At 48.5% G+C, this 21,325-nt stretch overlaps 1 protein-coding gene across 3 annotated transcripts in view; it reads right to left on the bottom strand.

Annotated features, from left to right (window-relative positions):
* CAD (carbamoyl-phosphate synthetase 2, aspartate transcarbamylase, and dihydroorotase) overlaps positions 1-20,172 on the bottom strand; it is a 73,078-nt gene extending 52,906 nt beyond the window's left edge. For all 3 annotated transcript variants that reach the window (XM_073624757.1, XM_073624758.1, XM_073624759.1), the window contains exons 1-2: positions 20,021-20,172; positions 6,864-7,003 (exon numbers count right to left, since the gene is read on the bottom strand). In XM_073624757.1, coding sequence (XP_073480858.1) covers positions 6,864-7,003; positions 20,021-20,114 — 234 coding nt within the window. In that variant the 5' untranslated portion in view covers positions 20,115-20,172. The remainder of the gene's footprint in view (positions 1-6,863; positions 7,004-20,020) is intronic.
* Positions 20,173-21,325: the final 1,153 nt, after the last annotated feature.

Here is a 21,325-nt window from a genome sequence, read left to right as displayed (position 1 = left end):
ATCAGCTGTTGGGTGCTCCCGCTTCCATTGCAAGTAAGGGAACCTGGTAGAGTAGCCTTACCGCTTCACGCTGGGAACCCTACTGCACATGCGAGAAGCTCCGCTCCTCTCCTACTGGCCTGGCGGCCAGGGAAAGAGGAGGGTGCCCAAGCGGTGACGCAAATATCCAAGGCTGAGGCTCCCAGAAGTGGGGACAGGATACCTGTGAAAGACAGGTATCCTGTCCCCCTCCCCCCCTGAAAGGTGCCAAATGTGGCGGGGGGTGGGGTTGGGAGTACAATGAGCGGAAGTTCCACTTTAACACACCTGCTCCCCATTCACACCTGAGACCTTGTAATACTAATGAGTCACATGACACCGGGGAGGAAAAATGGCTAATTGGGCCCAATTTGGACATTTTCACTTAGGGGTGTACTCACTTTTGTTGCCAGCGGTTTAGACATTAATGGCTGTGTGTTGAGTTATTTTGAGGGGACAGCAAATTTACACTGTTATACAAGCTGTACACTCACTACTTTACATTGTAGCAAAGTGTCATTTCTTCAGTGTTGTCACATGAAAAGATAGAAGAAAATATTTACAAAAAAGTGAGGGCTGTACTCACTTTTTGCACGATACAGTAGAAGCTGCGTCCCAGAGGGAGAACCCCGCTCTGCGACATGCGGCTGCCCGATCCCTCTGACGGTTTCCTGGCTGATCGCTTCGGGCTTTTGTACAAGACATCAGAGCGGGACAGGGAGCTTCTGCCAGAAGCGATCAGCCAGGAAACGGTCAGCCCAGTCCACCCCTGCTCCACACTCGCCTTCTGCTAATTTCCACTCGCCAAATGCGAGCGGAAATTTTGAGGGCTGCGTGTGCAAACACCTTGCTCTGGGGGGGGGGTGGGGCCGGCACTTGCGCCCCCACCCCTCCTTCACCCAATGCTGACACCCATGCCTGGATCTCCCAAGACCACCATCCCCCCTGTAGGCGGCAGCCACCCAGGAGGAGAAGAGAGCAATTTCAGTTTATTTTGCCCGGTTGGGTTAATGCACCTGTAAACACCCAAGCAGGAGAAAATTAAAGAATCAGCTCTCCATCCAGGAAGCAGGGGGGGTAGACAATACTGTGTGAATGCTCTAGAATTCCCACACTGCTGAGGACAATAAACATCATGACCTCACAATGTACAAGGACAGCGACACCAAGACGCGCGCTTATCCTGGGAAAGATGAGATTTCAGCACACAACGTGCTCAAGGCCACATCAAGGAATTTTAAAACACAAGACACAAACAGCAGTGCAGGAAAACAGAGGGGACTTCTGAAAAAAATCGGTCATTTTTTTTTTTTGTATACAGTGGGTATAGAAAAGAATCATTTTACTATTTACTAGTGCAACTTACAACTGAGGACTCCTGCAAGGAGGAGGAGTTATATAAGTGGGTCAACTTCCTGTATTGGTTATACCAGTGTCAACACCTGAAGGTAGGCCCATAACCCACTAAGTAATTACTTGAGGCTCTGTGTCCTATGATGTACAATAAAGAAAGAATAATTTTACTATTTACAAGTGCAACTTACAACATCCAATAAAAGATACTCTATATTGTTAAAAGTATTGGGACACCTGCCTTTACACGCACATGAACTTTAATGGCAGACTTAGTCTGTAGGGTTCAGTATTGAGTTGGTCCACCCTTTGCAGCTATAACAGCTTCATCTCTTCTGGGAAGGCTGTCCACAAGGTTTAGGAGTGTGTCTATGGGAATGTTTGACCATTCTTCCAGAAGCGCATTTGTGAGGTCAGGCATTGATGTTGGACGAGGAGGCCTGGCTCGCAGTCTCCACTCTAATTCATCCCAAAAGTGTTCTATTGGGTTGAGGTCAGGACTCTCTGCAAAGGGTGGGCCAACTCAATATTGAACCCTATGAACCAAGACTGGGATGCTATTAAAGTTCATGTGTGTGTAAGGCCAAGCGTTCCAATACTTCTCACAATATAGTGTAGAACACCAAAATGTCAGGGGTAAAAAAAAAAAAAAATCTAAATCAGAATCATCCCCTTGTGTATTTTGTTGGACCACCTTTTGCTTTAAATTACAGCCTTTAGTCTGTTGGGATATGTCTCTACTAACTTAGCAATATTTGCCCCACTCTTCTTTGCAGAACTGCTCAAGTTCAGTTAAAGTTGATGGTGATTGTTTGTGGACTGCAGTCTTCAAGTCATTCCACAGATTTTCAATGGGGTTTAAGTCTGGGCTCTGACTAGGTCATGCAAGGACATTCACCTTTTTCTCCTTCAACCACTGTGAGCTTTGAGTCATTGTCATGCTGGAAGGTAAACCTTTTTCCCCATTGACAACTTTCTGACAGAGGGCAACAGATGTTCCTTAAAAAATACCCCCATAACAAGATATTACTACCTCCATGCTTTACTGTAGGAATAGTGTTCTATGGATGGTGAGCTGTATTGGATTTCCACCAGTCAAATCGTTTGTTGAGGCCAAATAATTAAATTTTAGTCCCATCTGACCATAACACCTTTTTTTAAATCAAGAACAACGTTTATTGAGCATAATATACAGTACATATTTCGGATGATAATAAACATTGTACAACTTTTTCTGAATTCAGAGGCACTGACTTCCACATGCACGGTCATTACAAGCGATTGTTATCCGGTATCATGACACACAGCTCAGCAAAACTGCAGGGAGTTCGATAATGGGTATAAGTGAATGACACTGCATCACCGATCCTGACAATGTTATAGATTGCTAGTCTGTACATGTAGAGGCTTCCTTTAACCAACTATCCCATATTTTATGATATTTGGTGGGACATCCGCGGTGGGAATACAAAACTTTTTTATATGGCAGGGTGAGGTTTACCGCCCTTTTCCACTGTTGTACTGTTGGGGGGTTAGGCCGAAGCCACAATTGGGCAATCTGCAATCTGGCTATGAACAGGGTCTCCTGCAGGAATATAGATAGATATTTCTCCTCCTCCGAGACTGTGAGCAAGCCCAGTATACACTGGCGAGGGTACAGCGTCAGGGGGGAGCCCATAAGGTCATGGAGAAATTTGACTATTTGTTGCCAGTAAGTTTGAATAACTGGACAAGTCCACATTAGGTGGTAAAAGGTGCTTGAGGTGTCACCACAGCGTGGGCAGGCCGAGGAGGCGTCCGGTCTGTATTTGAGGATGCGTGCAGGGGTGAGGTAGGATCTGTGAAGAATGTATAAGTGGGTGAGGCGATCCGACAGTTTCGGGGACACTTTAGTGCTAGTCTCAAGTATGTCTCCCCACTGGTCATCTTCCAAGGCTCCTATGTCAGCCTCCCATTTAGCTCTCAGGTTTTGTGTATGATTAGTGGCTATGGGTAAGGTAAGAGAATTATATAGGGTGGAGATCAGTTTTTTTGGGTCTTCGCCAAGGAGAAGGTCTGAGACAGTCACTACCTCCAGGGCTGGGATATTATTGTTAAATTGGGTCTGAAGGGCATGGCGGAGCTGTAGATATCTAAAAAACATGTGACTGGGAAGGGCGAATTCATCTTTTAGGGTCTGGAAAGGCCTGACCTCCCCCCCCCGCCACAACCTGGTAGAGGTATATAACCTTATAGATAATCCATAGCTTGAAGTCAGGAATAGTCAGTAGTTCAGGGAGCTGAGGATTATCCCATAGTGGAGTGTGAGCGTGTACAGGGGGGGCGTCTATGATAGAAAGTGCACGATGCCAGATCTTGCTATGATGCTGCATCAGTCGGTGTCCACCCACAGAGCTAGACACACCCCTGTGTCTACAGAAAATTATCTGGAAGGGGTGAGCCACCACGTCAGAGGCGTGTGTGCACACCAGGGTGATGTATCGGAGTCTGTCGTGTTTGTTGAGGTAGTAGAAATGGGACAGCTGTGAAGCTAGATAGTAAAGTGTGAGGTCGGGGGTGGACGTGCCCCCCAGGTGGGTAGGGCATTTAAGGGTTCGCCATGAGAGCTTGTGTCTGGATGTGCCCCATATGAACGTGTTTAGTATAGACTCAAGGGATCTGAAAATGTGGGCCGGGACACACAGCGGGGCCTGCCAAAACAGGTATAGCAGCTTGGGAAGAAGAATCATCTTCACCAAGCTGATACGACCCATCACCCCCAGTGGGAGTCTGGACCAGATTTGCGTTTTGTCTTTAAGGTATACAAACATTGGTTTGATGTTCAAGTGTGTGTAGTCGCATAAGGAGCGCGTGCACTGTATGCCCAGATATTTAAATTGGTCCGTTCTAACCAATGGGAGGGGTATCTGAGTGTGCGTTGGGACAGAGACGTCTATGGGAAGTATTTGAGACTTAGACCAATTAATTTGTAATCCCGAGAAGGTCCCATGTTGTTGAATGAGCTGCAGCGCCGAGGCCAGCGAAGGGCCAGCGTCTGATAGATAAAGTAGCATATCGTCAGCATATAAACTGAGCACCTCAGTCAGCTGCCCCCGGCGGAGGCCCTTTATATCCGGGTGCGCTCTGATGGCTATGGCCAGCGGCTCAACAGCCAAGGCATACAACATGGGAGATATTGGGCAGCCCTGGCGCGTTCCCCTGGACAGTGGGAATGGAGTGGACAGTTTGCCATTGACCTGGATCCGAGCAGTGGGAGACTGATAAAGAAGCTGGAGCCATTTGATGAATCTGGGGCCAAAACCGAATCTACGGAGGCACTCCCAGAGGTAGCCCCACTCCACAGAGTCAAACGCCTTAGCGGCGTCCAGGCTGACCACCACTCTAGATCCAGTCTCGTCATGTGTAGCTTGTAAATTGGTAAATAGTCTTCTCAGGTTGAACGCTGTGTTTTTATTGGGCATGAAGCCTGTTTGGTCAGGGTGTATGATGCTAAGGATGACCTTATTAAGTCTCATGGCAAGAATTTTAGCGAGGATTTTTACATCCAATTGAAGGAGGGAGATTGGGCGATAGGACTCAGGTTGGAGAGGGTCCTTGCCGGGCTTAGGAATAAGAACGATCAGTGCCTCACTCATAGTGCGTGGTAGTGTCCCTGACGAATATATGTGTGAGTACAAGGCCTCTAGTCTAGGGATGAGGACCTCTTGGAATTGTGAGTAAAACTCCAGGGGGAGGCCATCCGAGCCCGGGGCCTTAGACAGTGGGAGACTTGCCATTGCCTCCCTAATGCACTCTTCGGTGATGGGTGCTTCTAAGAGCTCTACCTGAGAGTCTGAAAGGGAGGGGAAATCTACACTATCCAAGAGGAGGTGTAGCTCATCCGAAGGCCGGTCGGCCCTGGAGGTATACAGATCAGAATAGAATCTTCTGAATTCATGGGCTACTTGTTCAGGGTCCGTGAGCATGGTGCCATCTTGTGAGCAGAGCCGAACCACCACCGGAGGAGTGTGGTCCAGGTGGGCCATGTAGGCCAGAAGTTTCCCAGCCCTCTCACCATGCTCAAAGACCCTTTGTTTCCTAAAGAAGACTCCCTTCTCTGCCTTCTCAAAATGTAGGCTATCAGTGAGTCTAGATTGCAGGCGTAGTTGGGCAGAGTTGGAAGGTGTCGGGTTTGTCAGGAAAGCCTGTTCAAGGGATACCATAACACCTTTTTCCATGTGGCCTTAGAATCTTCAAGGTGCGTATGTCAGGTGGTCAGAGACTAAAATTGAATGATTTGGCGTCAACACAAAATTTTTGTCTTTGACCACCTTAAAACACGCACCTTGAAGATTCTGAGGCCACATGGAAAAAGGTGTTATGGTCAGATGAGACTAAAATGTAATTATTTGGCCTCAAACGATATGTCTGGTGGAATTCCAATACAGCTCACCATCCATAGAACGCCATTCTTACAGTAAAGCATGGAGGTGGTAATATCCTGTTATTAGGGTGTTTCTCTGCAGCAGGGACTGGAGCACTTGTCAGGATAGAAGAAAAGCAGACGGGGCAAAATACCATCAAATTCTTGATGAAAGTCTGTTGCCCTCTGCCAGAAAGATGTCAATGGGAAGGAGGTTTACGTTACAACAGGACAACGACCCAAAGCACACAGCTAAAATGACCACATAGTGAGTGAATTAGGAAAAAGGTGAATGTCCTTGCATGGCCTAGACCTAAACCCCATTGCAAATCTGTGAAATGACTCGAAGACTGTCCACAGATGGTCACCACCTAATTTAACTGAACTTGAGCAGTTCTGCAAGGAAGAGTGGGCAAATATTGCAGTGTAGATGTGCAAAGTTAGTAGAGACAAATCCAAACAGACTAAAGGCTGTAATTAAAGAAAAAATGTGGTCCAACAAAATACTGACATAAGGGGGGGGGGGGATCCTTTTTCCAACTCAGTGATTATTTTTGCATTTTTTTTCTGACATGTTGGTGTTCTATCTTTCAGCTGAATGTTGTAAGTTGCACTAGTAAATACAGCTGGATAAAATGAAAAACTGTCTGTCTTCATTTCTGACTGCAAAGCAACAAAATGCGATTATTATAAAAAGGGAGGAGATTCTTTTCTAAAAACACACTTTGGCAGAGTGGGGAAGATTTAAAACTTGCCAACTTCATATTCAGTCTAGGTCCCCAAGTGGATAATTCCCCCCACCATTTCCTGTCTTCTTGATGGATGGGGCAAGATCTACCCAGAGGGCACTCAGCAATAGAAGTTGAGGTCTAACTCTGCCCTGCTCTATCCAGTAGCAGTAAAAAGGTTTTGGCTGGAGATGCACTGCCTGACCAGTAATGAGCACCCAATCCTGTGTTGGAGACCAGACAGAATGGCACCCAGATAACCTTCAGTCAGACCAATCCTGGCTGAAGAAATGCAAGGCACAACGTGCCCTGGCTGCCGGCAGCCCTCTGTTGCGAACCAGATGCCCCCACAATTCTCTCACCTTGCTAAGACCAAACTCATCAAGTTGATCCGCGGGAATCCCGTAGTTCCCAACCAGCGGGTATGTGAGGATCAGGATCTGAGACTTGTATGAAGGGTCCGTCAGAGCCTCGGGGTAGCCCACCATGCCCGTCTGGAAGACTGCCAAGAAAAGACAACCGGTTAGACTGGAGAAATCACAAATTAGATACTAAACATCCTGACAGCATCATACATTTCCAGCCCCCAGATAACCATCTCCTGTCAGGAACCAGGACACCCCCAAACCAGTATGTTACCCAGGGGACTAAGACCTGGAACACCCCCAGGTGGCAAAAACCTGGGATATCCCCCCCAAAACACCATCCCACCCCAAGGGACCAGAAACCTAGGTCACCCCCAAACAAGCATGCCACAGAGACACCCCCCATAAATCCCCCTCTGAGCAACAGGTACTTTGTTGTACAGACCTGGGACACCCCCAGAAAACCACCCCTTTGTGAGCAACAGAGACTTGGTTGTAGGAACCTGGGTAATACCCAAACCACCAACCCCTTTTGGAAAGAAAAGACCCAGGACAACCTAACTCCTCCACAATGCAGACACCATGATGTACACAGAACACCATCCCATCAGGGAAGCAGGGATCCAGGGCACTGACAGAATACAATTTCACACAGGGTGCAAAGAACTGGGGTATCCCCAGACCACTATCTCAGCTGGGAAGTAAAAACAAGGACACCACTAGACCACCATCTCACCTATGAAGCCTATACCTGGGAAACACCATATTACAAAAAAAGAAAGCAGAGAAATGGGACACACCAGACCACCATCCCACCTGGGATTCCAAGCCCCGGGACACCCCACATCACCATCCCACCTGGGAATCCAAGACCCAGAACACCCGACACCACCATGCCACTTGGTAAGCCAGGACTCAATTCAGCCCAAACCACCATGCAACCTAGGAAGCTAAGACCTCAGACACCTTCAAACCATCATTTCACACACGCAGGACCTGGGATACCCCCAAACCCCCAAGCTTCCTTGGAAGCAGAGACCCGGGATAACCCCAGACAACCATGCTTTTCCAGAGGCCAAAGACTCAAGACACTACCAGACCATCATCCCATTTGAGCAGCCAAGACCTGGACAACCCAGAATAAAGTGCATCCGGAAAGTATTCACAGCTCTTCTCTCTTTCAACATTTTGTTATTTTACAGCCTTATTTCAAAATAGATCAAATTCATTATTTTCCTCAACATTCTACAAACAATAACCCATAACAACAACGTGAAAAGGTTTGTTTGCTCCGCAAATTTATTAGAAATAACAAAAAAAAAAAAAAAAAAAAGGTAAGCCTTTTGCATGACACTCAAAATTATGCTCAGGTGCATCCCGTCTCCACTGATCATCCTTGCAATGTTTCTGCAACTTGGAGTCCACCTGTGGTAAATACAGTTGATTGGACATGATTCGGAAAGGCACACACACCTGTCTACATAGGGTCCCACAGTTAACAGTATATGTCAGAGCACAAACCAAGCCATGAAGCCCAAAGAATTGTCTGTAGACCTCAGACAGGATTGTATCAACAAAAAAAAACAAAAAGAAAGCGCCTCTTAGGTATAAAGGATTTATTCACATGCTAAAAACATAGTAAACACTTACATTGAGGTAGATAATGTGCTGCTTCCATAAAGAACTTGTCCCGGTGTCTCTCAATAATTCCTAGTGATCAGGGGGAGCCTAGATGGACGCCGTGCGGGTGGCCGCGGACCTCCGCTCGGAAGCACCGGCTGTATGAGCGGTGTAGTGGAGAAGTCACTTCCGCGTTCCAGCGGATCACATTGATCCGCTGGAACGCGGAAGTGACTTCTCCACTACACCGCTCATACAGCCGGTGCTTCCGAGCGGAGGTCCGCGGCCACCCGCACGGCATCCATCTAGGCTCCCCCTGATCACTAGGAATTATTGAGAGACACCGGGACAAGTTCTTTATGGAAGCAGCACATTATCTACCTCAATGTAAGTGTTTACTATGTTTTTAGCATGTGAATAAATCCTTTATACCTAAGAGGCGCTTTCTTTTTGGTTTTTTATGCATATATGGAGGATCGACTTCACTCAACAGGAAGCAGCCCTTGGTATCCTGGAGAAATAGATTTCCCTGATTTTCATTGATTCACGGATTACAGACTTTACTGTGGAATTATTTATTGACTATTTCTGTTATTTTATATTCACGGACTTTAGCGCGATTACATCATATGTTTTATCCTAGGATTGTATCAACAAGGCACAGATCTGGGGAAGTGTACAGAAAAATATCTGCCGCATTGAAGGTCCCAACGAACACAGTGCCCCCATCATCCGTAAATGGAAAAAGTTTGGAACCACCAGGACTCTTCCTAGAGTGAGCCGCCCGGCCAAACTGAGCGATCGGGAGAGAAGGGCCTTAGTCAGGGAGGTGACCAAGAATCCGATGGTCAGTCTGACAGAGCTCCAGCATTTCTCTGTGGAGAAAGGAGAACCTTCCAGAGGAACAACCATCTCTGCAGCACTCCACTAATCAGGTCTGAATGGTAGAGTGGCCAGACGGAAGCCACTCTTCAGTAAAAGGCACATGGCAGCCCACCTGGAGTTTGTGAAAAGGCATCTAAGGGACTCTCAGACCATGAGAAAAAAAATTCTCTGGTCTGATGAAACAAAGATTGAACTCTTTGGTCTGAATGGCAAGCGTCATGTCTGTAGGAAACCAGGCCCCGCTCATACCTGGCCAAAACCATCCCTACAATAAAGCATTGTGGTGGCAGCATCATGCTGTGGGGGTGTTTTTCAGCGACAGGAACTGAGAGACTAGTCAGGATCGAGGGAAAGGTGAATGCAGCAATGTACATGAGACATCCTTGATGAAAACCTGCTCCTGAGCGATCTGGACCTCCGACTGGGGCGAAGGTTCATCTTCCAACAGGACCCTAAGCACACAGCAAAGATAAAAAAGAGTGGCTAAGGGACAACTCTGTAAATGTCCTTGATTGACCCAGCCAGAGCCCAGACTTAAAACCCGAATGAACATCTCTGGAGAGATCTGAAAATGGCTGTGCACCGACGCTCCCTATCCAACCTGATGGAGCTTTAGAGGTCCTGCAAAGAATGGGAGAAACTTCCCAAAAATAGGTGTGCCAAGCTTGTAGCATCATACTCAACAAGACTTGAGGCTGTAATTGGTGCCAAAGGGGCTTTAACAAAGTATTGCGCAAAGGCTGTGAATACTTATGTACATGTGATTTTTTTTCGTTTTTTATTTTTAATACATTTGCAAAGATTTCAAACAAACTTCTTTCATGCTGTCATTAGGGGATATTGTTTGTAGAATTGAGGAAAATAATGGATTTAATCCATTTTGGAATAAGGCTGTAACATAACAAAAAGGTGGCAAAAGTGAAGCTCTGTGAATACTTTCCAGATGCACCTACCATCCTACCAAAGGAGCAGAGACCTGGGACATCCCAGACCACTATCCTACATGGAGGAGCAAAGACCCATGACCCCCCAAACCACCATCCTACCTGGGGAGCCAAAACCCTAGTCACCCCATACCACCATCCCAACTGGGAAGCCAAGACCCAGGACACTTCCAGAACACCATGCCACCTAGGAAGCCAAGACCTGTGATACCTCCAGATAGAGCTGCACGATTCTGGCTAAAATGAGAATCACGTTTTTTTTTGCTTAGAAGATAGATCACGATTCTCTCACGATTCTCGCGGCGCAACATCTTTCACATTAAAACAAAAAAAAAAAAAAAAATTGGGCTAACTTTACGGTTTCAGTTTTTTTTTTTATTCATTGAAGTGTATTTTTTCCCCAAAAACTGCATTTGAAAGACCGCTGGGCAAATACAGTGTGACATAAAATATTGCAGCAATTGACAATTTATTCCCTAGGGTCTCTGCTAAAATATACAGTGGGGTCGGAAAGTATTCAGACCCTCTTCAATTTTTCACTCTTTGTTATATTGCAGCCATTTGCTAAAATCATTTAAGTTCATTTTAATTTTCCTCAATGTACACACAGCACCCCATATTGATAAAAAACACAGAATTATTGACATTTTTGCAGATTTATTAAAAAAGAAAAACTGAAATATCACATGGTCCTAAGTATTCAGACCCTTTGCTGTGACACTCATATATTTAACTCGGGTGCTGTCCATTTCTTCTGATCATCCTTGAGATGGTTCTACACATTCATTTGAGTCCAGCTGTGTTTGATTATACTGATTGGACTTGATTAGGAAAGCCACACACCTGTCTATATAAGACCTTACAGCTCATAGTGCATGTCAGAGCAAATGAGAATCATGAGGTCAAAAAGAAGAGCTCAGAGACAGAATTGTGGCAAAGCACAGATCTGACCAAGGTTACAAAGAAATTTCTGCTGCACTTAAGGTTCCTAAGAGCACAGTGGCCTCCATAATCCTTAAATGGAAGACGTTTGGGACGACCAGAACCCTTCCTAGAGCTGGCCGTCCGGCCAAACTGAGCTATCGGGGGAGAAGAGCCTTGGTGAGAGAGGTAAAGAACCCAGAGATCACTGTGGCTGAGCTCCAGAGAAAGTCAACCATCACTGCAGCCCTCCACCAGTCGGGGCTTTATGGCAGAGTGGCCCGACGGAAGCCTCTCCTCACGTGCAAGACACATGAAAGCCCGCATGGAGTTTGCTAAAAAAAACACCTGAAGGACTCCAAGATGGGGAGAAATAAGATTCTCTGGTCTGATGAGACCAAGATAGAACTTTTTGGACTTAATTCTAAGCGGTATGTGTGGAGAAAACCAGGCACTGCTCATCACCTGTCCAATACAGTCCCAACAGTGAAGCATGGTGGTGGCAGCATCATGCTTTGGGGTGTTTTTCAGCTGCAGGGACAGGACGACTGGTTGCAATCGAGGGAAAGATGAATGTGGCCAAGTACAGGGATATCCTGGACGAAAACCTTCTCCAGAGTGCTCAGGACCTCAGACTGTGCCGAAGGTTTACCTTCCAACAAGACAATGACCCTAAGCACACAGCTAAAATAACAAAGGAGTGGCTTCACAACAACTCTGACTGTTCTTGAATGGCCCAGCCAGAGCCCTGACTAAAACCCAATTGAGCATCTCTGGAGAGACCTAAAAATGGCCGTCCATCAACGTTTACCATCCAACCTGACAGAACTGGAGAGGATCTGCGAGGAGGAATGGCAGAGGATCCCCAAATCCAGGTGTGAAAAACTTGTTGCATCTTTCCTAAAAAAGACTCATGGCTGTATTAGATCAAAAGGAGCTTCTACTAAATACTGAGCAAAGGGTCTGAATACTTAGGACCATGTGATATTTCAGTTTTTGTTTTTTTAATAAATCTGCAAAAATGCTGTGTGTACACTAATGAGGAAAAAAATGAACTTAAATGATTTTAGCAAATGGCTGCAATATAACAAAGAGTGAAAAATTTAGGGGGTCTGAATACTTTCCGTCCCCACTGTATATAATTTTTGGGGGTTCCAAGTAATTTTCTAGTAAAAAAATATTGATTCGAACTTAAGAAACAAGTGTCAGAAAAAGATTTAGACTTTAAGTGGTTAAACTTCCTGCATTTACAGTTGTTTAAAAACTTGGCAGACTACCTGGATTTTTTTTTCACACAGAAGTTTATCCCTTTGATCTAAAAAGGAAGAGTTATGCCGCGTACACACGAGCGGACTTTATGGCAGACTTTGTCTGGCGGACTTTCCGAATGAACGGACTTGCCTACACACGATCAACCAAAGTCCAACAGATTTGTACGTGATGACGTACGACCGGGCTAAAACAAGGAAGTTCATAGCCAGTAGCCAATAGCTGCCCTAGCGTCGGTTTTTGTCCGTCGGACTAGCATACAGACGAGCGGACTTTTCGACCGGACTCGAGTCCGTCAGACAGATTTGAAACATGTTTCATTTCTAGGTCCATCAAACTTTTGAGGAAAAAAAAGTCCGCGTGTGGAGTTTCTCCGTGTGTGGAGCCCACACACGATCGAATTGTCCGACGGACTCCGGTCCACCGGACCAAGTATGCCGGAAAGTCCGCTCGTGTGTACGCGGCATTAGTTACAATGTTTTATGTTAAAAACTTGGCAGATTGCCCAGATGTTTTCTTTTGACAGCTGAGTGAGCAGAGAAGTCTCTCCACTTGTTATATGAAAGAATCGGCAAACTCTGCAATAGAGATTGTCGGGGGGGTTGAATCGAGATCACGATTTTTTAACGATTAATTGTGCAGCTCTACCTCCAGACCACCATGCCACCTGAGAAGCCAAGACCTGTGACACCTAAAGAACAACATGCCACCTGGGAAGCCAAGACCTGTGACACCTCCAGACCACCATGCCACCTTGGAAGCCAAGACCTGTGACACCTCCAGACCGTCATCCCATCTGTGGAGTGAAGACCTGAGACACTTCCAGACCACCCATCCCACCTTGGAAGCCATGACCTGCAACACTCCCATGACCACCACCCCTTCTATGGACAGACATAGAAACTAGAAGAGCGACAGGAAGTAAGACCAAGTGGTCCATATGTACCCATTTTTGTTCATTGATTTTTATTTTGAACCTGTGTGTGTGTGATTTTAGCTCTTTGTGTGCCCCAGTCATGTTTATATTCTCTGACTGACACGCATCAATGACAGGTCAATGCAGCTTCATTCCTGGCCAGGGTGTGACTAGACCTGCCTGGGGCCACAATGGGATCTCATTGCCTCCACCTATAACGTCATCTACCAACGCAGGGCAACACAACAGCCCCCTGGCGGGCTGTACATCTCTCGCCTCCTCCACTGGAGTGAGAAGAATTTTTGGTATGATACAATTCACAGCTTACACAGGGCTGAGAACTTCTCCCGTGTGACAGTGCTGAACCAAATCACCAGACTTTTCACCTGGAGAGAGTTCCCTTCTCCTACATAACTGGAAGTACCGAACATGTCACTTCACTCTAGGGGGAGCGGAATAACAGAGCTCCTGTACAGCAGATGTCCCTGCTACCAAAAGATGGCCCTATCGCCTTTATTACCCAGGGGAACCTTCTATGTGTTTCTATCTGATTTAGTTTTATTGTTACTGGAACCTCACCAACTGCCACCACCTGTGCCATAGACACAACCTACTGAGGTCAGTCATCATCCCCATTCTCATTCTGCTGCCTCCAGTCCTCATCCTAACACTTCTCCCCTACTGGGTACACCATCATCCTCATCCTACATCTTCCTAGACCCCAAACTCCATGTAATCATCACCCACGTATTGACACATGGCACTCCCTAATCTCTATTCCCACCCAGACTCACCCTAATCCTCATCTCCATCCCTACCCAGTTTCAACCTGGGGAGCCAAAACCCTGGTTGCCCCAAGACTACTGTCCCATCAGGGAAGCAAAGACCTGGAACACCTTCAGACCACCATCCCACCTGAGAAGCCAAGACCTTAGACACCTGCAAACCACCATCACACACAGGGCACAAAGACCCAAGATACCCCAGACCACCATTCCACACAGCGTACAGAGACCTGGGATACCCCCAAACCACCACCTCCCCTAGGAAGCAGAGACCTGAGACAACGCAAGACCACCAGGCTTTTCCAGAAGCCAAAGACCCAAAACACCCCCAAACCACCATCCTCACTGTGGAGGCAAAACCTTGGTCACCCCAGACAGCCATCACACCTTGGGAGCAGGAACCTGAGACAACCCCAGACCACCATACCAATAGGGAAGCCAAGACCCGGGACACCTAAAGCCAACCATCTCACCTGGTAAGTATAGAACTGGGACATCCCAGACCACCATCCCACCAAAGAGCAGAGACCTAGGATACCCCAGACCACCATCCAACCTGAGAAACCAGACCAGGGATACTGCATGCCTCCTCTCCATCCCTACCCAGACTGCTCCTAATCATCCTCCCCATCCCTACCCAGACTGATCCTAATGCTCCTCTCCATCCCTACCCAGACTGCTCCTCTCCATCCCTACCCAGACTCCCCCCCCAATCCTCCTCTCCATTCCTACCCAGATTCCCCCCTAATCCTCCTCTCCATCCACCCAGACTCCCCCCTAATCCTCCTCTCCATCCCTACCCAGACTCCCCCCTAATCCTCCTCTCCATCCCTACCCAGACTCCCCCCTAATCCTCCTCTCCATCCCTACCCAGACTCCCCCCTAATCCTCCTCTCCATCTCTACCCAGACTGATCCTAATGCTCCTCTCCATCCCTACCCAGACTGCTCCTAATGCTCCTCTCCATCCCTACCCAGACTCCCCCCCTAATCCTCCTCTCCATCCCTACCCAGACTCCCCCCTAATCCTCCTCTCCATCCCTACCCAGACTCCCCCTTAATCCTCCTCTCCATCCCTACCCAGACTCCCCCCTAATCCTCCTCTCCATCCCTACCCAGACTCCCCCCTAATCCTCCTCTCCATCCCTACCCAGACTCCCCCTTAATCCTCCTCTCCATCCCTACCCAGACTCCCCCCTAATCCTCCTCTCCATCCCTACCCAGACTCCCCCCTAATCCTCCTCTCCATCCCTACCCAGACTCCCCCCTAATCCTCCTCTCCATCCCTACCCAGACTCCCCCCTAATCCTCCTCTCCATCCCTACCCAGACTCCCCCCTAATCCTCCTCTCCATCCCTACCCAGACTCCCCCCTAATCCTCCTCTCCATCCCTACCCAGACTCCCCCCTAATCCTCCTCTCCATCTCTACCCAGACGACTCCTCTCCATCCCTACCCAGACTCCCCCCTAATCCTCCTCTCCATCGACCCAGACTCCCCCTAATCCTCTCCATCCCTACCCAGACTCCCCCCTAATCCTTCTCTCCATCCCTACCCAGACTCCCCCCCCCCTGATTCTCCTCTCCATCCCTACCCAGACCCCCCCCCCCAATCCTCCTCTCCATCCCTACCCAGACGACTCCTCTCCATCCCTACCCAGACTCCCCCTTAATCCTCCTCTCCATCCCTACCCAGACGACTCCTCCCCATCCCTACCCAGACTCCCCCTAATCCTCTCCCCATCCCTACCCAGACCCCCCCTAATCCTCTCCCCATGCCTACCCAGACCCCCCCTAATCCTCTCCCCATGCCTACCCCACTCCCCCTAATCCTCATCTCCATCCCTACCTGGACTTGCCGGTAATAGAAAAAAAAAAAAAAAAAGTGTGGGGGGCGGAGGGTCCCCCCCCGCCCATGCATACCAGGCCCTTTGGGTCTAGTATGATTTTAAGGGGAACCCCAAACCAAAATAAAAACGGCGTGGGGTCCCCCCTCCAAAGTCGATACCAGACCCTTATCCGAGCACGCAGCCTGGCAGGCCGCCGGCCACCCCCCCCTCCTGAACCATACCAGGCCACATGCCCTAAACATGGGGGGTGCTTTGAGATAGAATGTGAATGAGTATGGGATACATTGTACCCCTACCCATTCATCCAAAAAAAAAAAGTGTAGTGTAAAAACAAAAAACTAAGAGGCAGTTTTTGACAATTCCTTTATTAAAATAATAAAAGACAATGTCCCCCAATGTAGATCCATCGTCAACTGTGACGCTCACTGCACCACTGCCCCCCTGAGACATCACCAACCAGTGCATGCTGGGTCGGTGACGTCACAAAAGGGCGGTACCACCAGGTGGCCCCACCTCTTAACTATTTAGGAACTGTCAGACAGAGAAGCAGGCATTGGGTGGTTAGCCTTTGTTGCAGACGGAGCGTATATTTTTCGGGTCTGGCTGTGTTTTTTTTTTATTAGTTTAATAAAAGAATTGTCAAAATATGGCTCTATTTTTTTTTTTAATTTTTAACACTACACTTTGTTTTGGGGTGAATGGGTAGGGGTACAATGTACCCTATAGTCATTAACATGGGGACAAGATGCTTTAGGGTGGGCCCAAAGCACCACCACCCCTCCCATGTATGGCTCAGGAAGGGGGGCGCCCCCCCCAGGCTGCATGCTCAGATAAGGGTCTGGCATGGATTTTGGGGGGAGGACCCCACACCATTTTGTTTCTTCATTTGGGCGTGGAGTTCCCCCCATGTCGTTTTTTTTTTTTTCTTGCAAATTTTCTATTGCTGGCTAATAAGGCAATTTTTTTTTTCATTCAGCTGTCAGTGGGGAAGCCCGCTGACAGCTGATGTCTCATCCGCTAAGGACATTGCGGCCGGATTCCTGGCCCCGCTTCTTCACAACCCAAGGCTACTTTCACACGGTAGCACGGCCGCGTTAGCGGTAAAGCTTCGCTTGTTTTAGCGGAGCTTTACCGTCGTTTTAGCGGAGCTTTTCGGCCGCTAGCGGGGTGCTTTTAACCCCCACTAGCGGCCAAAGAAAGGGTTAAAAGCGCCCGTGTTGCGGTGCTTCCGAATCGCTTTTCATGCACTTCGGAAAGCACTGCCCATACATTCCAATGGGCAGGGGCGGTTTAGGAGCACTGTATACAGCGCTCCTAAACTGCCCCAAAGATGCTGCTTGGAGGACTTTTTGTAATGTCCTGCAAGAGAACCGCCCCAGTGTGAAAGCACGTGGACTCTCACACTGGGGAGACATGGGAGGCAGTTTTCAGGAGCCATTTCTAATGGTTAAAACGCCTGAAAACTGCCTTGGTGTGAAAGGGGACTAATGACTGTGCGCTCGGCAGGCGAACATCCCACCCAACGCACAGAAAATTCAGGGGTTTGGCAAACACCCAAATGGGCGATGTTCGGGCCCATCCCTACTCACCAACAGTCATCCCCATCCTCACCCAGAATTACCTTCATCCCTCCTGCTCTTTCCACCCCACCAACATCCTCATCACCTCTATCCTGTCATCTCCATCCCCTAACTTCATGCACTCTATCCTTGCTGTTCAATCCATTCTCACCCATCCCCGTCCTCACCTATCCCCACACAGTCATCTCACCCATAGTCATCCCCACCCATAGTAACCCTCACCCATAGACACCCATAGACAGCCACCCTCACCCATAGCCATCCCTGCCTATCCCCACGCTCTCCAATAGTCATCCTCACCCTCAGTTATGGTTATTCTCACCTATCCCCGCCCACAGCCACCGCCACCCTCACATATCCCCACGCTCTTCCATAGTCATCCTCACTTGTGGTTATCCTCACCCATCCCTGCCCATAGTCATCCTCACCCATAGTCACCCTCAACTATAGTTATCCTCACCCATAGTCATCCTCATCTATCCCCACCCATCCCTGCGCAGTCATCCTCACCCATAGCCACCCTCCATCATAGTTATCCTCACCCACAGCCACCCTCACGCTCCCCCATAGTCATCCTCACCTATCCCTGCCCATAGTCACCCTCACCCAAAGCCACCCTCCATCATAGTTATCCTCACCCACACCCTCTCCCTCAGCCACCCTCACCTATCCCCACCCATAGTCATCCTCAGTTATGGTTATCCTCACCTATCTCTGCCCATAGTCATCCTCACCTATCTCTGCCCATAGTCATCCTCACCCATAGCCACCCTCCATCAAAGTTATCCTCACCCACAGCCACCCACACCTTCACCCATAGTCATCCTCACCTATCCCTGCCCATAGTCATTCTCACCTTCACCCTCAATCATAGTTATCCTCACCCACAGTCATCCACACCTTCACCCATACCCATCCTCTCCCATAGCCACCCTCCATCAAAGTTATCCTCACCCACACCTTCACTCTCACCCATAGTCATCCTCACCTATCCCTGCCCATAGTCCTCACCTTCACCCTCACCCACAGTCACCCTCCATCATAGTTATCCTCAACCACAGCCACCCTCACCCATAGTCATCCCCACCTTCACCCTCACCCACAGTAACCCTCACCTTCACACTCCCCCTCACCCATAGTCATACTCACCTATCCCTGCCCATAGTCATCCTCGCCCATAGTCACCCTCAACTTCACCCACACTCCATCATAGTTATCCTCACCCACAGCCACCCTCAGTCATCCTCACCCATACCCATCCTCTCCCATAGTCATCCTCACCTATACCTGCCCATAATCCTCACCCACAGCCATCCTCACCTTCACCCTCACCCATACCCATCCACACCTATCCCTGCCCATAGTCATCCCCACCTTCACCCTCACCCACCCTCCATCATAGTTATCCTCACCAACAGTCATCCTCACCCATCCCCACCCATATTCACCCTCACCCTCAGTTATGGTTATCCTCACCTATCCCTGACCATAGTCATCCTCACCCATAGTCACCATCCATCATAGTTATCCTCACCCATAGTCACCATCCATCATAGTTATCCTCACCCACAGCCATCCTCACCAATTCTCTCCCATAGTGACCCTTACCTATCCCTGCCCATAGTCATCCTCATCCTCATCCTCACCCATAGTCATCCTCATCCTCACCCATAGTCATCCTCACCCTTACCCATAGTCATCCTCACCTTCACCCTCACCCATAGTCATCCTCACCTTCACCCTCACCCATAGTCATCCTCACCTTCACCCTCACCCATAGTCATCCTCACCCATAGTCATCCTCACCCATAGTCATCCTCACCTTCACCCATAGTCATCCTCACCTTCACCCATAGTCATCCTCACCTTCACCCATAGTCATCCTCACCTTCACCCATAGTCATCCTCACCTTCACCCTCACCCATAGTCATCCTCACCTTCACCCTCACCCATAGTCATCCTCACCTTCACCCATAGTCATCCTCACCTTCACCCATAGTCATCCTCACCTTCACCCATAGTCATCCTCACCTTCACCCATAGTCATCCTCACCTTCACCCATAGTCATCCTCACCTTCACCCATAGTCATCCTCACCTTCACCCTCACCCATAGTCATCCTCACCTTCACCCTCACCCATAGTCATCCTCACCCTCAGTTATGGTTATCCTCACCTATCCTCTCCCATAGTCATCCTCACCAATAGCCATCCTCACCTATCCTCTCCCATAGTCATCCTCACCCCTCCTGTTCTTCCCCCCACCATCCTCCTCCTCCTCCTCCTCACCCCCCATTGTCCCCTCTATCCTGTCATCTCCGTCCTCCTCATTATGATCCTTACTGCAAAACCCGACCCCCCCCAATGTCCACCTCCTCCTCACTCACCCACTTCCCCGGACACGGGCCGGCTCTGCCCTATGAAGGTGCCGGTGAAGCGGCTCCCGTCCTCCAGGATCAGTTCCGCCATCTCCGCCGCCATGTGTGTCACAGCCGGTCACAGCCGTCCACGTGCCCGCTCCGAGGGGCGGGGGGGGAGAAAGAATGACGGCTGGGCGGGGACTCCGGGGGGGCGGGGATACGGGTGCGGAGAAAAGAGCGGTGTTGGGCGGGGACTCCGGAGGGGCGGGGGCGGGGGCGGTCTTACGGGTGCGGAGGAATGAACGGGGTTGGGCGGGGACTCCGGGAGGCGGGGTTACAGGTGTAATGCAGGTGGGCGGAGACTCAGGTAAGAGGAGACGCTGGAGAGGCGGGGTCTCATACGCTGGCCACACCATGCGGAGGAGGAGACATCCCTGCGGATCCGCCCAGCTCAGTCTGTGCATGAAGCGAACCTGTCAGTGCTGCGGGTATTCTGCAGCCACTTCCTGTCTAGTGATGGATCTTTGTAACAAGAGATACAATGTGACAGTTCTAGAGGAAATCAGGATACATTGGTTACATTTTATTTGTCTTTTCTCTCTACATATGTTACATTGTATCTCCTGTTACAAAGACCTATGTATTTCCTAGGCTATGTATTTCCTATGTATTTCCTATGTATTTCCTATGTATTTCCTATGCTCCACAGCGCCATCTAGAGGCAACAATTTATAGAGGACCATTGGTAACACTTATTGTTCCTATTGTTACATTCCTATGCTCCTCAGCTCCATCTAGTGGCCCCAGTTCAGTATTTCACTGCTGAACCATAATAAAAAATAAAAAAATAAAAAAATTCATTTAGAAGAGGAAAGAGCCTAAAGAACATTCGTTTTGACACAGAGCAAATGTAGTCCCCATTGACGGAACAAATGAAGACGTCATTTTTTTTAATAAAAAAAAATAAATAGACCTCTACGTTTTTATTGGTCAGCAAAGGAAACAGTTGACTTCAGCTCTGGACTCTGCCATAGTGAGCAGTGCCATGAATGTTTTGGATGAAGGTTGACTAGTAGATGGTCTCCGATGAGAATCTAGCGATAGACCATCCATCTTCATGGAGAGGTGGTTGCCACCAAAAGATCTCTATAGGGTTGAGCCCCATATGGGTCTTGTATAAGGGTTTGTTAGTAGATGGTCTCCAGTGAGAATCTAGCGATAGACCATCCATCTTCACGGAGAGGGTGGTTGCCACCAAAAGATCTCTATAGGGTTGAGCCCCATATGGGTCTTGTATAAGGGTTTGTTAGTAGATGGTCTCCCGTGAGAATC

This window comes from Aquarana catesbeiana, linkage group LG04 (genome assembly GCF_042186555.1).
Source record: "Aquarana catesbeiana isolate 2022-GZ linkage group LG04, ASM4218655v1, whole genome shotgun sequence".
Taxonomy (NCBI): domain Eukaryota; kingdom Metazoa; phylum Chordata; class Amphibia; order Anura; family Ranidae; genus Aquarana; species Aquarana catesbeiana.
This window is presented reverse-complemented; position numbering and strand designations above follow the sequence as displayed.